At 39.0% G+C, this 17,795-nt stretch overlaps 1 protein-coding gene across 8 annotated transcripts; it reads left to right on the top strand.

Moving 5' to 3' along the window:
* Positions 1-582: 582 nt before the first annotated feature.
* CDKN3 (cyclin dependent kinase inhibitor 3) lies at positions 583-16,622 on the top strand. Of its 8 annotated transcripts, none has more exons than XM_043919358.1 (8): positions 583-707; positions 3,054-3,136; positions 4,415-4,470; positions 4,920-4,964; positions 6,950-7,172; positions 11,020-11,051; positions 12,704-12,807; positions 16,389-16,622. In XM_043919358.1, the coding sequence occupies exons 1-8, from the start codon at positions 699-701 to the stop codon at positions 16,473-16,475; spliced, it is 639 nt and encodes a 212-aa protein (XP_043775293.1). In that variant the 5' UTR covers positions 583-698; the 3' UTR covers positions 16,476-16,622. The 8 variants fall into 8 exon arrangements, with proteins under 8 accessions (XP_043775293.1, XP_043775300.1, XP_043775294.1 ...); XM_043919365.1 differs by having other exon boundaries at positions 615-707; positions 7,085-7,172; XM_043919359.1 differs by having other exon boundaries at positions 615-707; positions 12,707-12,807.
* Positions 16,623-17,795: the final 1,173 nt, after the last annotated feature.

The raw sequence follows: 17,795 nt of genomic DNA, 5'->3' as shown, positions 1-17,795 counted from the left end.
CATGCTATTTCATTCATATTTCATGAACAGAAAGGTTGATGTACATCTTAATCTGTCTATATCCTGGAATGCTAAGGAACATAAAATATCAAACATACAAAGTATGTTTATATTCTGGGTTTGGGCAATTTCCACAGTATTTGTAGGACTAGACATACCATAATTATAAAGTCTATAGGATGTGGTGTGTTTTCACAAGATGTCTCAGGTCAATGCTCCCCACCATGCCCTTAAAAAAATAAGCTTAAAAAAATTTAAGAAAACAAACAAAATTCCGTTCTCGATATCACCTTAAAATCCTGCCAAGAGGAAGCCCCACTTTCAAACATCCCCACTGCTCCCGGGCTGCCTTTAAACGATATCGCTCCGCCCCTTTCCCAGCCCCTTCTACGCTTCCAACCGGCGGGAGGAGAGCGCCCTCCCAGCCAATCAACATTCAGCAGGGCCCTCCTCCCGCGCGTCTTTCAAAGGCCTCCTACGAACCAATGAGCGGTTAGAGGCCGAGCCGGGGCGCCCGGGGGCGGGGTAAGAAACAGGAAGTGGGGGTCCGATTGGTTTCAAGAAGACGCCTCGCCCCACCTCACAGAAGGATGTACCAATGAGCTGAGCAGAGGGGCTGGCTCGGCTCGGGGCGGAGGCTGAGATACCGGTGCTGCCTAAGGGAGGTGGTGGCCGATCAGGACGTGGGGTGGCCCGCAATGAAGCCGGTGAGTGGGGCCGGGGATTGGAGGAACGGAGCCGCAGGAATGGGAGCGGTCCTGAGGCCAGTTCTTGAGCCCGGGGACAGCCCGGGCCTGGCCGCCGCACAGCTCGCGCAGTAACTGTCCAGGCTAGGGGAGGCGGCGCTATCCCGGGACCTGCGAGGATGGCAGCAAAGGAACAGGGTAGGTGGCTAGCCAGGGGAAAACGGACATTCGCTACACGCCTGTTGAGGGCTGTGAGCTGTCGCATACAGGGTCTCCTGAGCCTCGCGACAGCCCTGCCAGAAAGGGCTGAGTCCCATTTTAAGAAGGAAACTGAGGCGTAGAGGGCCTGTGTCTACGTGCATCATTCAGCCTGATATCCCAGCTCCAAAGCACACCCCGGGCTGCCTGGGCCCCCTGAGAAGCAGTCCTCACCAATGACGGGGAAAACTTTTTGAAAGATGATTAACAAACCGCGCTTGTGGGTGTGTCACGACTGTCATCATGCCACTGGGCCACCAGGCACTGCTTCCCTTTCCCTGGAGTTCAGAATCTCTGGGCCCAAGGAAGCAGAAACGTCCAGCTCTGTTAGGATTTGTAAACCTGGCTGGAAAAGCCTGAGTGAAAGGGCCACACAAATTGAAACTCAAATCACCAAAACTGCCTTAAAGAGAAAGAAAGAAAAAGCAGGTTTAAGGACCAGAAACCTCACCTGACTCATATCACCTACCACCAGGGTTGACAACCCCCTGAAGGGTCTCCATTTGCGTTGACTTGACAGTAACAATACAGATAGATCCAAAGCAACTCAAATCCACAGCCTAAATTGGCTCTGTAATGTGATCTTGTAGTAACAAACAAGACCATTATAGAATATAGTGGCAGAGCTAGAAAAGACATTAGGCAGTTATACTTGCTAATCCCTGTGTTTCCACGTGAAGGGACATCAGCTGTCACTCGTCCCCAGGAGGGGGAGAGTGAGTGATCTGATTCCTGTGTTTGGGAGGAGCTGAACTCAAGGAACTCATTCTTTCCTTCCCTTCTCTTCACAGATAGTACTCTCTAGGGTGCTGTCTGCCACAGGGTGGGGGAGGGGAGCTGAATTGTCCATCACTGCCTGTGCCTGAGTGGATAAGTCCAATTCTGAAGTGAAGAATTGACAAGCCCACTTGACCTGTTTTAAAGCCGCATCCTCCATCTGACCCTCTGTAATAAAACTGACATATTGATCTCCATGCCTCTTCAGTGTCTCATCTCTCAGTTGGCTCCAACTAGGAAGAAGAAAGGTGTGCTTTTTATTGGTCTTATAACACAACACATCTTCCATATGGAAATTCTTCCCACATGATTGAGTTTTGGCTTCTTAGATTAGCACACAAAGTCCATCTCAATCTCTCTAGTTCAGTCATTCACAAAGTTTGGGGCAGGTTATTGCATCTATACTTCCCACCCTGCTCCCCAATCAAACTACTAGGCTGTATGGGGGTTATCCTTAGAGAAATGAGAATGCTACTTCTTTAGCTTCCTCTCCTCTGCTCTGATGTCACAATTCCTGAATACAGCTGGTCCTTGGTATCCTCAGATGCAGAGGACCAACTGCACCGTTTTGGTTTTTGTAAGGGACTTTACCATCAGGGGATTTTGGTACCCATGGTGTGTGTATGGGTGGGGGCATTGCTCCTGGAACCAACCAGTCCCCACTCGGATGCTGAGGAACTATACTGTACACAAGCATGTGTGGTTTTAGTTTTTTGTCTTAATTGCCTTAACTTCTCTATCTGCCTGAAAACCTCTTGCTCTTCCATCAAAATCCAACTAATGGATCTCTCCCATGTGAGGCTTTCTCCAGCTCCCTAAACAGTCACTACCTTCTCTGCTCTGAAGGTCATAGTTTATGCTTCCATTTTAGCACTTCTAACTTTCTTGAATCTATTTGCACATTGTCTCTCCAACTATACTGAAGGCAGGCCATTTAGTTTATGGATCTTTGCATCTCCAGAGCTTGGCATATGAAAGTGTCCAAGAAGTGTTTGTGAAGGAATGAATAAATATCCTCACTTTATAGTTTTGGAAAACTGAGATCCAGTAGAAACTGACATCACTTGTCTGAGCTTATACAGTAAGTGGCAGAGTCAAGACCAGAAGACAGGCTTCTTGGTTCCCACTGCAACACTCTTTCCACTGCATAGTCCTGTAATTATTAATAGGATGGTAAACAGCAATAGTTTATTATTGATATTACTGATCTCTGATATTCCAGGTTGAATAAATTGCAAATAAGCCTCAGTGTGTGTTTAAGCAAGGATCAGTTTTGCTAAAACTATATGCAAATATTCTTTAGTTATTTAACATAATTGATTTCTTTTGAAGCCTAGTTCAATGCAAACAAGTGAGTTTGACTCATCAGATGAAGAGCCTATTGAAGATGAACAGACTCCAATTCAGATATCATGGTATGTTAACATTTCTGAGAGTTAATGAGCTAAAATATTTGAGATGTACATCAAAATCTTTGTATAATTTAGTCTATATATTGTAAATGATTCTCTTCTGATGATTATATAATTCTTATCTTTTTATATTTATGACAGCATAAGATTTTTTGGAAGGGGGGGAGGTGGGAGTGGTGGGAGTTCCTTCCTTATTCATTGAGAAAACCATAATAGAAGTGAGTTAAGATTGAAATGACCTCCCATTTAGTACCAAAACCTTCTTATTCTTTCATGACAAAGGAATAGTATATGAAATATAGGATGAGATAGTCTATGTTATCCTTTATTCAAGTCCTAGAACTACTTGCCACAGTAGTGCATCTACCAGCAGACCCTGTTTAAGATAAAAGTCATATTACCATAGATACAATAACAAAGCTAAAGTTTTTATAGAAAATCAGCTTCTAAATCTTGGCAGTAACTTACACCAGATTCTCTACAACCAGCAATCAAATGCTTCCTCTTATTCCTGTAAATGTAATAATCTCTCTCTTTAATCATTTGCCTTGCTGTAGGAAGAGGGGAAAAGTGTTGGCCCTATAGTTATTTTATTCTGCCATCAAATAGCAATTATTTTTCATTTCCCTTTCTAAACCCCATTTAGACTCAAAAACTTATCAAATTTTCAAAGTCAGGTAGTATTTATATGATGCCCCCTCTTTTCCTCTAAACTCATCTCTTTTACAGACAAAGTGAGCCTCTGCCTCCTTTGTCCCTGAGTACTACAAACTGGGAATAGGATTCCTTGAAATTATTTCATTTTAACCAAAACCCATTAGAACAAAGAATAGGTGGCCTGTGGTTTTTATTCCATGAAATTGTATCTGTTTAAGGAAGTCCTATACAGAAATCTGGAGATGAAATTGTCAAAATGCTCATTTTCAGCTTATTACCTAAGGTTACTAAATACAAAATATCTCAGTAACATGCTGCAGGGTAACTTAAGTACACTTTATACTAGCTGTAGGTAATCTTGGCATTACTATCTTTAAGTTAGTTTAAATAAGTTTGCCATTTTTAAGACTTAAATTCAACAAAGCAAATGATAAGTCCCTATTTTAAAACTCCTAGTCTTTCCAAGCCTTTTTATGGCAAACACATTGATACTTAACTGTGAATTTTTGTTTTGTGACTGCTATAGAACTTTAAAACACCTTTGTTCAGGGCCCAGCACACATGTTTATGTAAATGTCCATCTATGACTTTAAATTGAACTTGATAAAGTTTTCTTCCTTTCAGGCTACCCCTGTCACGAGTGAATTGTTCTCAGTTTCTTGGTTTATGTGCGCTTCCAGGTAGGTGACACTACTGATCTATTAGAATAATTTTTGTGTCAGCTAGCACATCATTCTCTGTACTGAGGAGTAAGAGAATTTCACAGACTATCAGCATAGGAACTCAGTTCTGGAAACCCTGTTGGTGGGCTATTGATAAAGGAACATACATTATTCTTCAGCCCTCCAAATCCACATTCACAGGTCTACATTTCTGATTTACCTATCTTAAACGTAACATGGGAGTACAATGTGAGGCTAAGGACTACAGCCAGGTTCTTGTGACAGAAATCTGAATCCCTGGAATTATAGTCCTAAGAATATAAGAAACTGAAATTCACATTCAAAATGGAATTGGTGCATATAAGTGATCAGGTGTAGCTATATACCGTAGCTATATATGTGTTTAAATATACTTGTTATTTATGATCAAAAACTGACTCTTTGACTTGCCTTGTCATTACTCACAGGTTGTAAATTTAAAGATGTTAGAAGAAATATCCAAAAAGATACAGGTAGGTGTAGTATGAGAAAACCATCTTAACAGGTTTTTAAAAAATACTGAAAATCTCTTTGTCATAAAGAACAAACTGTAGTCTCTTCTGAATTTTCACAAAAATGTTCAGTATTTCATTAAGTCTCAAACTATAGACTTATTCTAATATATGAAGAGGTATTTGTGAATAGCAAAGAGAACTCATCTCTATGTACTAAACATAGTGCTGTTTTCACTAATTGTTGTCGTTTTGTACATATAAACTGTTTTTGAGGTTAGAATGTATAAGTTGAAGAAAAGTAATGTAATAGAAAACTGAAATTGCAATGCCCCAAACTTTGAATAGACTGTTCTTTGCAGACTTGACTGTATTGGAAATTAAGCCTGAGTTGGGAACCCAGAGGCAGTATTGAAATTGTCTATCCCAGATATTTCTAGACCCAGGGTATAGGTAGAAAAGATAGAATAGGATCTGATCTCAACATGCATTAAATAAACAATCATTTATCTCATGAGCAAAATAATATTTAAATTTTTAAATCATTTGTTCAAGAAACAATCTTGCACACTTTGGAAAGCCCTATGCATTTAGTCTTTTCTGTGAAAGGAGTTTCCAGTTTTTTACCAAAACTTTTTTTCTTCCAATGAAATCCTGAGTGGAATCCAACATACAAAACAGACAACAGTGTTTGAAGGGGGAGACCTGGACTCTCCTAGCAGCCCTTCCTGTGTCCTTCCTCAGAGTTCTTTCTGGGAAGGTTGAAATCTGCTATAATCCAACCTAAATAATAGAAATTATTCAATGTGTACAGGAGGCAAATAGGAAATTACCTACTCTCCTAAAAATGGTTAAGTATATCAACTACATGTTAAACCCTTTTACAAGTACAGAAGCATAATTGTATTATCTAGAACAGCTGTCCTTAGAAACATCCTGGGAGCCACAAATAGAAGCCATATATGTACTTTGACATTTTCTAGGGGCCATGTTAAAAAAGTAAAAACAGGTAAAATTAACTCATTTCAGTGGGTTTTAAGTATAAAACAAATTACTAATGAGATAGTGGGTTTTTTGTACTATACTTGGTCTTTGAAATCATATATGTATTTTACCTTTACAATACATCTCAATTTGGACTAGCTATAATTCAAGTACAGGTTTAGCGTTTCATGATAAAAGTACTTTGTACTTAAATAGCTAAATGTTCTTGGATTTGGTGGGTGGGGAGAGAAAAAAAGGAATCAGATGAGCCAGAATTATTCATTATGAACCAAATGCTCTGTAGTGAATATTGCCATGAGGAAGCTCCAGTAAACAGAATGATGTGTAGTACTGTTGCTTGGTTCATATCATTACCCTGAAACTAACTAGGTCATATAATTTTCATACAGCTAATGCTTTTATTTCCTTGAAATCCTAGTTCATAAAATTAAATGCATAATTGTGTGGTACAATGCAAATATAAGAGACAATACAGGAGCTCAAAAAAAAAAAATACAGGAGCTCAGGCACCATGGCTATGCTGGAGATTTTATATAGAATGCTTAGGGTGAAACAAAATAGTCTTAAACATAGCAAACAAGGTTGATTTGGTGAGAAGAAAACGGACAATGTGCTATCATTCCTTCTTATTTTGAAATATTAGACGTTTTAATATTTAAAGCAGTATTTATTATAAAAATTATTTTTCAAAGCAGCAATATAACTGACATTTTAAAATCCAGTAAAAGGTATTTTGACTTATAAAGTCAGATCTCATTTTAATCATGTTTTGGTTCAGATGTTTCTAATTCCCATTTGTGCTTACTTTTTACCCTAGTTTGAAGACAGATCAGCATTGTTTTAGGTTATCAATAAGCACTTCAAAGTTAACAGGTTATCATTTGTTATTTATTTAATTTGTTCAGCTTTAGGGACTTAACTCCATATTTTCCCTCCTGACTGTATTTAAATTTGTAATGTTTTGTCCATGTGTGTCCTTGTGTATCTCGGTCTATTGGCAGAAGAACTAAAGAGCTATGGTATACAAGACATATTTGTTTTCTGCACCAGAGGGGAACTGTCAAAATATAGAGTTCCAAACCTTTTGGATCTCTACCATCAGTATGGAATTATCACTCATCACCATCCAATTCCAGATGGAGGGACTCCTGACATCACCAGCTGCTGTGAAATTATGGAGGAGCTTGAAATTTGCCTTAAAAATAACCGAAAAACCTTAATACAGTATGTTCTCCTTTTCTCCATATAATACATGAGAAATGTCCCAGTCAAAAATGATTTCTCAAATTATTGAATCTGTATGCACTTATTACCTACCTTATATTTCATTGCAAAGATTTAAAGGAGGTAACACATGAAAAGTCCTGCACAATGCCTGGCACAGAGCAAGCACTCAGATATTTGCCATGATGATTTTTGAAGAGTAAGGACAATGAATGAGTAGATTGGGAAATTTTTAGAATAGGGTAACAGGCTTTTTTTTTTTTTTCCTTTTCCTTTTGTCTTAGACCTTTACTCATAATTTGGGGATACTATCCTTCCCAAAAAGGTCAGGGTGTCATTCTTGTTATATAACACCACCTTAACTATCAGTCGACCTTTCAGTTACTTTCTTCCAACAGCAAGAAAGTCCATTTTTTAAAACATTAGCAGCAAAGGAATCATTCCTAACCCATGAGCAATCCTAAAAACAGGACTTGAAAATTTTATTTGATGATATGAATTTGCTACCTGAAAGAAAGAGAAAAGAGACTCACATTTTTTGTCAGTGGTTGTACATAAGCTACTGGTATCAAAGTTTAAAATAAAACAAAATGATAAGGGAGAAAAAAGGGGAGAGAAGAAAAAAGCTTGGAGAAAGGAAGAGAGTGACAAACAGCAGTAGACAGTAGCACTGCAAAGACTTGAAGTGGTGTCATAAAGTAACGTAGTTATGCAGAGGTGAGCCCCACAAAGCAGAGGGGAACCAGCTACAGAGAGAAAACTAGTCCTTCTTTGCAACTGCTTTTTTGGGGGCAGGAGGGGCGGTATCTTAGTCTGTGTAATCCTTTCTGGAACAACATAGAACGTTAAGTAGTGTGATACCTCAAAAGCTCTAAGATCACTACCATGGACTAGAAAGTATACAAACTATACCAAATAACATAGTCTCAGGGCGCCTATTAAAAGAGCAAGCCCAGCCAGCTTCTCTCACCTTAGATCAAGAGTTCTGGGGCTTCACACCAATAGATTATGTTTTTAAAAACAAACCAGCCTAGTACAGAGGTCTTTGGGAACACACATCTGTTTATGACCAAACTAAACCCTGACGTAGAGAACTGTGAAGCAGGGTAGAAAGAACTAGAAGTCATTTTATATCCTACAGTTTCCAAACTTACTCTGTAGAAAAGCATCATCTCTCATCTAGTTCTAATTGTAGCAACAAAATTTTAGAATAAATACAGTTATCTATGATAAATTTGCTGATACATCTAAGTAAAATAGCATTAGATACATGGAGCTAGTGAAAAAATAATTTACAATTTGGGGACCCATTTTTCAAACAAATTCTGAGATTTTTTTTTTTCCCAAATCTTTGAAAGCTTCTGCCGAAAGATTACTAGAACTCAAACTAGCTCAGTTTAGAGAAGCTTAACAAATTCTACTCTAGCAGGTTCCAGCAAACCAAACGCTGTGATGTTTGAACACAAACAGGATGGAAAGGTGAATGGGCAGTCTTGCTTATGTCGAATGCTTCGGGCTCCCATAAAATAAAGCATCTGATGACTGGAAATTTTCATTATCCTAGACTTTTCAAAGGTGTCCCTACAGTGACTAATGTTTGTTCAGACAAAGATTTTCTATTCATTCTCCCATCCTTGAGTGCCGACATTGCTAGACAGCTCTAGAGTTTATTTCTCAGAAACAGCATCTGGTAAATTTTTTTTTCCTATTCTATCTGTGCTGCCTGACTGGCTTTCCTGGGACTTTTTTGTTCCTTTTTAAAATCAGTGCCTATTGTAGTATACCATTTCCTGGGGCTGTTATAACAGAGTACCACACACTGGGTAGCTTAAAAAACAGAAATTTATTCCCACCCAGGTCTAGAGGCTTGAAGTCCAAATTCAAGGTGCCAGCAGGGCTATGCTCCCTCTGAGACCCTGGGTAGATTCCTTCCTCTCCTGTTCCTATCTTCTGGTGGTGGCCGGCAATCCTTGGCATACTTTGGCTTGTAACTGCATCACTCCACTCCCTGCCTCTGTCATCACATGATTCTCCCTGGGTGTCTGTTTTCATATGGAGTTTCCTCTTAGAAGGACATCACTCATACTGGACTGGGCTTCCTTGGTGACTCAGTAAAGAATCCGCCTGCAATACAGGACACCCAGGTTCAGTCATTGGGTCAGGAAGATCCCCTGAAGAAGGGAACAGCAACCCACTCCAGTATTCTTGCCTGGAGAATTCCATAGACAGAGGAGCCTGCCAGGCTACAGACCATGGGGTCACAAAGAGTCAGACACAACTGAGCAACTAACAAAATTTTCAAATAAGGTCACATTCATCGTACCAGGGATTAGGTACATATCTTTTCAGGGACACAGTTCAACCCAGTGTATGAAGCATTGTATATGAAATATTATGAATACAAAGCACACACACTGAGATGCAGTTCCCACCCTCAAAGAAACCACAGCTAACGACTCTATCACACAAGTGTAATACTCCTCAAGCAGATGTATGTGGCGGTACACAGGATGGCAGTGGTTTCTGTCGGGGAACAGAGGCACTTCAGGAGGTGAAATTTGAGCTAGATTTTGAAGGATAAGTAGGAATCAACCAAACAGAGGAAGAAAGATAAAGGCAGCAAGAGATATAAGTGGTACGTTTTAATCTTACAGAAAGCCACTGAAATATTCTCTGTCTGTCTTTATACAGTAGAGCCTCATCTCTGAAACAGGCCTATAGCCAGGACACTGTCCAGTCACCCAGGGGTCAGTGCCTGTTTGATCCTGTCTCACATCCTATCACAAGACACATATCTACAGCTCTGTCTACGCATATACACCACTGTAACTGATGCACTTGATGAGTTGTCAGCACCTAAATGGAATCAGTACACTCACTCTCTTAGAAAAGTCAGGAAGTGTCTAATACACTTTTTTAGGATCTTTGAAACCGATTAAAGTGAATGTTTTCATTGCTTTAAGAATTGATCCTCCTTTTCCTAGAAAATCCAGTTATATAGAACTGCTCCTTTCTTCACAATGCTACGTAATAGCAGCTAATGTTCACTTATTTCTTACTCTGTGCCAAGCTCTGTTGTAAGTTTTACAAATGTTACCCCATTCAATCCTCACTATGACATAGATACTGTTGCTGTCCCCATCTTATAGGTGAAAAGCCTGAAGCCCAGAGAGGTTAAATAACTTAGGCTGACACATCTAATAAGTGTCATGGTTCTCAACCCCAGGCGGTGCGGCTCCAGAGCCCAAGCTCTAAACCTGCAGGGTACACTACCTCTGTGCTCTTATTACATGACTGAAGAGTTATTTATGTGAACCTGTCTCACAACTACTAAGGTTTTGTTTAGAGAAAAATAAAGAGGCAGTTGGTAAAACTAGTCTGATTTCTATCAACTTAGTAACATGTTACACTCCTCAGATGTTGAAAGTGAAGGTGGCTCACACTCTGCGACCCCAGGGACTGTAGCCCATGGAATTCTCCAGGCCAGAACACTGGACTGGATAGCCGTTCCCTTCTCCAGGTGATCTTCCCAACCCAGGGATCGAACCAAGGTCTTCCACATTGCAGGCAGATTCTTTACCAGCTGAACTACCGGATGTTGAAAGAGGTCAATAAAAAGGTTTTGCTTTCCTTGGCCTTTTGAGGTATACAGAATACCTCCCAGCAAATAAATAAGCATACTTTGCTCTTGAATGATTCATTCAAAGATACTTATTAATCTCCGTGGGTGCAAGGCACTGTGCTAGGCATTAGACTAGAAATAGAAGGCAGAAAGAACAAGTCTCTGGTTATAATTGTTGGGATGGAATAAAAATGTACAAACTTCAAAACTGTATTTCCCTTTCAGCTGTTATGGAGGACTTGGGAGATCTTGTCTTGGTAAGAAATGTATTTCCATTATTCAGTTTTTGTTTTTTACCTCAAAGTAGGAAAACTCATTTTTCCGGGCCATATGCTCACTTTGTATGAAAATCAGACAAAACATAATATATGTCTACTAAGACCCAAAGGATTATTTAAGGCCCTACATTTAGTGTTCCTTAGAAATCTTGGGTGAGGGTGGAGTGGGAGGTGTTTTCAGCATTGTTTTAGAGGATTCGGTAAAACAAGTTTTATGTCTTAGCACCTGCCTTCTTGTGTTTTATTTTCTAATGTCTTCCCTATGCGGGTATTATGATACAGTAACTTCTAAATATCCATGGGTAACATAAGCATAAAAACCTTAGTTACATATGTTAACTTTAAACTTTTCAAAAATATGTTGGAAAAATAGCTAATGAAATAACACAGTGGGAGTAACAATTATTCCTTTTAGTGTTGGACAGTATCAAAATTACACACTTTTGTGTAAAGGTACTATCAGGATGAAAAGACAACCCACAGAAAGGGAAAAAATAATTGCAAACCATGTATCTGATAAGGGACTTACCTAGACTACATGAAGAACTCTTACAACTCAATAGAAAGACAGACAACCCAGTTAAAAACTGGGCAAAGGATATGAGCAGACACTTAGCCAAACAAAATACACAAATCACTAATAAGCACACGGAAAAATGCTCAACATCTTAGTCATCGGAGAAATGCAAATCAAAACCACAATGAGATACCACCTAACACCCATTAGGATGGCTATTACCCAAAAAATGGAAAGCAAGAGTTGGCAAGGGTGTGGAGAAACTGGAAACCTAACACTCTATGCCTGGAATGGAAAATGGTGCAGCTGCTTTGGAAAATAGCCAGGCAGTACTTCCTCCTACTTACCCATTGAGTTACCATACGACCCAGCAATTTCACTCCTAGGTATATATCCAAAAGAAATGAAAACATGTTCATACAAAACTTATGAACATTTATAGCCATATTATTTATAACAGCCAAAAAATGGAAAAGCCTAAATGTCCACATCAACTGACAAATGGATAAACAAAATGTATAGCCATACAGTAGAATATTATTCAGCTATAAAAAGGAATGAAGTACATGCCACCATATGTAAATATCTTGAACACATAATGCTAACTGAAAGAAGTCAGTCACAAAAGACAACATATGATTCCATTTATTTGAAATGTCTAGGCAAATCCATAGAGATAGAAAGTAGATTAAATGTTGCTTGGGGGGGGGGGTGACAGGATGATGAGTGATGGGGGATGATAACAAAAGAGTACAGGGTTTCTTCCTGAGATAATGAAAATATTCTAAAAGTGGCGATGGCTGCACTAAAATCCACTAAATTGTACACTTTCGATGAATGAATTGTGGGATATGAATTTTAATCACTCAATAAAGCAGTTTTAATAAAAAAGAATGAAACCAGTGTTAAATTTTAATTCAACTGCAGTCATTTAAAGTCATAATTTAACTGTCAAAAACACACACTAAAAAGTCTTAGTCTTTTAATTCATTTCAAACAATTATAGCAAACTCAGTCTTCTGCACAACAGAAGTCTAAACTAAATATGAATTGTTGTACCCATCATCAATTTATAATATACATAACATATGCTTTTTCTCTCATGTTCTATTAGTAGCTGCTTGTCTCCTCCTATACCTGTCTGACACAGTGTCACCGCAGCAAGCCATCGACAGCCTGAGGGACCTGAGAGGATCTGGAGCAATACAGACCATAAAGGTAAGAAGGGCGACTGTTCTCATGAGGCTGCGGTTAGGCACGGACTGTCACAGAGCAACACGTCCTCAAAGGGGCCGTGAAAATCCAAAGCATCCTGTTATCCATGTCTCACCTGTTTATATTTTGACTTTTTAAATTTACATTTAAGTAAGTTCCGCTTTTCCAAACAAAATAATGAAAAATTATGAACTTTCCAGTTTATTCTTCTAGGATCCATTCCTTTTCAGTTTTTGCCCATTCAGTTCTGGGAATGAATTCTGTCACCTGGAAAAATGAGGCAATTTTTACTCTAAAATTGGTAGTTTCCTGGGTAGACTTTTGACTGAAAAGTAGCTCATGAAGATCCTCTTATGGTATCATTAAACATTTAACAAACACAGATGAATGACTCTAATAGAAAAAAAAAAAATGTAAAGTCATTCTAGTTATCCTTTGCTGTGACTAACCAAAGTGACATCTTTCCATTTACTTTCTCTTTAAAACCAAAAACACTGGGTAGCAGTGCCCCAAGGATATTACTGATTTGTAGATCTGTACTGCCAACAGAAAAATACCCCCAGCTACAGAGTTCCAGAAAATAGCAAGGAGAGATAAGAAAGCCTTCTTAAGTGACCAATGAAAAGAAATGGCAGAAAACAGTAAGATGGGAAGACTAGAGATCTCTCTTAAGAAAAATTGGAGTTACCAAGGGAACATTTCATTCAAAGATGGGCACAATAAAGGACAGAAATGGTATGGACCTAACAGAAACAAAAGATATTAAGAAGAAGTGGCAAGAATACACAGAAGAACTATACAAAAAAGATATTAATGACCCAGATAACCACGATGGTGTGCTCACCTAGAACCAGACATCCTGGAGTATGAAGTCAAGTGGATCTTTGGAAGCATTACTACAAACAAAACTAGTGGAGGTAATGGAATCCCAGCTGAGCTTTAAAAGATGATGCTGTTAAACTGCTGCACTCATTATGCCAGTAAATTTGGAAAACTCAGCAGTGGCCACAGGACTGGAAAAGGTCAGTTTTCATTTCAATCCCAAAGAAAATCAATGCCAAACAATGTTCAAATTACCATACAATTGCACTCATCTCACATGCCAGCAAGATTTTGCTCAAAACCCTTCAAGCTAGGTTTCAGCAGTATGTGAACCGAGAACCTCCAGATGTACAAGCTGGATTTAGAAAAGGCAGAGGAACCAGAGATCAAATCTCCAACATACACTGGATCATAGAAAAAGCAAGGGAATTCCAAAAAAACATCTACTTCTGCTTCACTGACTATGCTAAAGCCTTTGACTGTGGATCACAAGTAGCTGTGGAAAATTCTTAAAGAGATGGGAGTATCAGGCCACCGTACCTTCCTCCTGAGAAACCTGTATGCTGGAAAGAAGCAAGTTAGAACTGGACATGGAAAAACAGATTGGTTCCAAATTGGGAAAGGAGTACATCAAGGCTGTATGTTGTCACCCTGCTTATTTAACTTATATGCAGAGTACATCATGCAAAATGCTGGGCTAGATGAATCACAAACTGGAACCAAGATTGCCGGGAGAAATATCAGCAACCTCAGATACGCAGGTTATACCACTTTAATGGCAGAAAGTGAAGAGAAACTAAAGAGCCTCTTGATGACGGTGTAAGAGAGCCTATCACTTCCTGGCAAATAGATGGGGAAAATGTGGAGACAGTGTCAGATTTCATTTTCTTGGGCTCCAAAATCAATGCAGATGGTGACTGCAGTCACGAAATTAAAAGATGCTTCCTCTTTGGAAGAATAGCTATGTCAAACCTAGACACAGCTTTTTAAAACTTGGAAAACTCAGCAGTGACAGAGTTTTAAAAAGCAGAGACATCACTTTGCAACAAAGGTCTGTATAGTCAAAGCTATGGTTTTTCCAATAGTCAGGAATGGATGTGAGAGTTGGACCATAAAGAAGACTGAGTGCCAAAGAATTAACACTTTCAAACTGTGGTGCTGGAGAAGACTCTTGAGAGTCCCTTGGACCAGTCAATCCTAAATCAACCCTGAATATTCACTGGAAGGGGTGATGCTGAAGCCGAAGCTCCAATACTTGAGCCACCTGATATGAAAAGCTGGCTCACTGGAAAAGACTCTGATGCTGGGAAAAACTGAGGGCAAGAGAAGGGGGTTACAGAGGATTAGATGGTTGGATGGCATCACTGATTCATGGACATCAGTTTGAGGAAACTCAGGGAGATAGTTATGGACAGAGAAGCACGGCATGCAGCAGTTCACGGGGTTGCAGAGCTGGACACGACTTAGCGACAGAACAACAATGCTAACATGCCTTCCCTTCCCAGTTCCCTGGTCTCAGCTTTAGGACTAAGTCAGAGGAGCAGGTTCTGAAAACAGAAGCTCCCTCTTGTTACCTGTTAAAATCAAATGATGCTTCAAATTTAAGATGTTCCCAAGTGTCTCTTTGACAAGAACAAATTACATGGACAAACATGTATATGTGTGTGTGTATGCGTGTTTTGCATCTTTAACCTTAAGCCCACATTAATATGAGCTGTCCATTTATCACCTCAGCATTCTGGGGCAAACATGTTTTTTCCATCTCTATGCTGATATAAGTTAAGTTAGCAGTATGCAAGCCCAACTTCTCAATAGTAATACAAAATGAGATTTTGGGCAGGGTAAGAATATCCTCTAGGCAGCTGTTAAAACTCCAAATGAATTAATTAAAGAATCTATTTTGCTTATCTGTTGAGATTAGTGATTTTATTTCAGTATTTTCTATTATGGAAATTGTTCCAAAATGATTTTATCATCACAAAAAGCAGACAACGAAGGCTTCTGTAAACCAAGAAATAGATTTTTCTTGAATATACTGTTAGTTGCTGCAGACAGTGCCGTTCCCTGTGGACTTACTCCCCAGGAGAAAATGCATTAGAAATAGAATACCAGGCCTGCTTTCCATGCCTGGGTTGGGACACTCCCCTGGAGAAGGGAACAGCTACCCACTCCAGTATTCTGGCCTAAAGAATTCCACAGGGTAGCAGAGTCAGACACGACTGATTGACTTTCACTTTCACTTCATGTGTTATTTTTAATCTTATTTGCTCCTGCCAGTAAAGGGAGAAATGATTTTACAGACATAAAATGTTCATCTGTATTTCATAATACCTGCTAACTTTTAGAGATTTTTAAAGCAAGTTTTTCACACTATATATAGCTTTTGTTGTTTAGTCACTAAGTCGTGCCCGACTCTTTGCGACCCCATGGACTGTACAGGCTGCTCTGGCCGTGGGATATCCCAGGCAAGAATACTGGAGTGGGCTGCCATGCCCTCCTCCAGGGGATCTTCCTGACCTAGAGATCGACCTCAGGTCTCCTGCATTGTAGGTGGATTCTTAACCACTGAGCCACTAGGGAAGCCTTGTATGTAGCTTCACTGAAAGATAAAACTAACCCAAGATGTAAATACCTCCTTACCCAAAAGGATGTAGAATCATTTTTACCAAGTATTATTTTGATTCCTGATTCCAACTAGTATCATTACTACTCTGGCAATTAGCTTTCTACAATGTATTTCAGTGTATCTTTACTTTTTTCAGCAATATAATTATCTTCATGAGTTCCGGGACAAGCTAGCTGCACACCTTTCATCAAGAGATTCACTATCAAGATCTGTATCTAGATAAAAGAATTTCAAATAGCATATATATATGACCATGTCTGAAATTTGAGTTCTCTAATAGTATTTGTATTGAAACTACTAGTGTTATCAAACTGAATGTAATGAATGTAAATGTACATGTGCAGATATTCCTAAAGCTTTTACTGACAAATTTCATTGTGTCTCTTTCATATCTTATAGGAGATAGAAAAACTGCTAATACTCTTTTCCTTTTAAAAATACACCAGCTGTTCTGCTGTATTTTACCTAGAGGTAATGCTGAAAAAGAGCATATGGGAAAATATGTTTTTATCTTTTTACCACATTCTTACCTCATAGTATTATTGGTAACTGCTGGGTGGCATATGATATAGTAACACGTATGAAAATTGCTACAAGCACCCAGGCTAAAATTATTTAAATAACTCTTACCCTCTATTCCTCTGAAAATTTCTCCCATTGTTTTCTCTACTTCATAGATACAATGAATTGTGAATTTGTCACCTCCCTCCCAATGCCAGATCATCCCCAACATGTGTATTCAGCATTTGCTGGAATTTTCCAAGATGAGGAATTCATTGGTTCAGACAGCTATTTTTTACAGCATTTTTTTTAAACTCTAGGAACTACAATGGAATGAATTTAATACCTCTTTCACATTTATTTTATAAAGCACTTACCTAAAGTTTAAGTCTCCAGTTTTCTCACTCCTTCACTTCACTGTTACCTGTGTCTTTGTCTTTAAATTTCACGCTGAGCTACCAAAAGCAAGCATTTGCAGACAAGGATCATACTGTGAGTCAAAGTTACCTGCTTTAAGAGACGTCAGCAGTTTCAGTGCTGCAGAATCCCACGGCTCACTTGGCTACTGGTAGTCACGAAGGTGACCAACGGAGGAGGAACTTCCACACAAGCAAAGCAGATTTCACCACATCAACCCTTAATTTGTAAATAGTCGTGTAATTACCAAAAGTCTTATTGTCTCTCACCCTTCTTGCCCTGATGAGCTACTTTAATTTCATTAAAGAATACTTTAAAACATTTACTAGCACTGTTTGGGAACTTCAGACCAGAGACTCAGAATGTACCATAATATAAAAATCAGTGTTCTAATACTTTAGAACTTAATGTTTTCACTCTAAGACTCTTAAGGAAGACAGGAGAATCACATATCCTTAAGGATTTCTGACCGAAGATAATAAATGCCAAAAGTTATAACAAGGAAGTTAATTTTTTTAAGTACAGGCCGCAGTAATAGATTGACTTTTCTCATGATTTTGTTGTTATAACCAAGTACACTTTAAAATCACTCCATTAAGCTTTAAACAGTCACTGAAACTGACAT

Source organism: Cervus elaphus, chromosome 12 (genome assembly GCF_910594005.1).
Source record: "Cervus elaphus chromosome 12, mCerEla1.1, whole genome shotgun sequence".
Lineage (NCBI taxonomy): Eukaryota > Metazoa > Chordata > Mammalia > Artiodactyla > Cervidae > Cervus > Cervus elaphus.
Note: the sequence above shows the minus strand (reverse complement) of the source record. Positions and strands in the feature narration are given on the sequence as shown.

What these genes read in the sequence shown, in the direction of transcription:
- CDKN3 (XM_043919358.1), top strand. An exon ending in TGGTTTATGTGCGCTTCCAG is followed by an intron (nt 4,471 to 4,919) that starts GTAGGTGACACT and finishes CATTACTCACAG; the next exon opens with GTTGTAAATTTAAAGATGTT. An exon ending in AAATATCCAAAAAGATACAG is followed by an intron (nt 4,965 to 6,949) that starts GTAGGTGTAGTA and finishes GTCTATTGGCAG; the next exon opens with AAGAACTAAAGAGCTATGGT.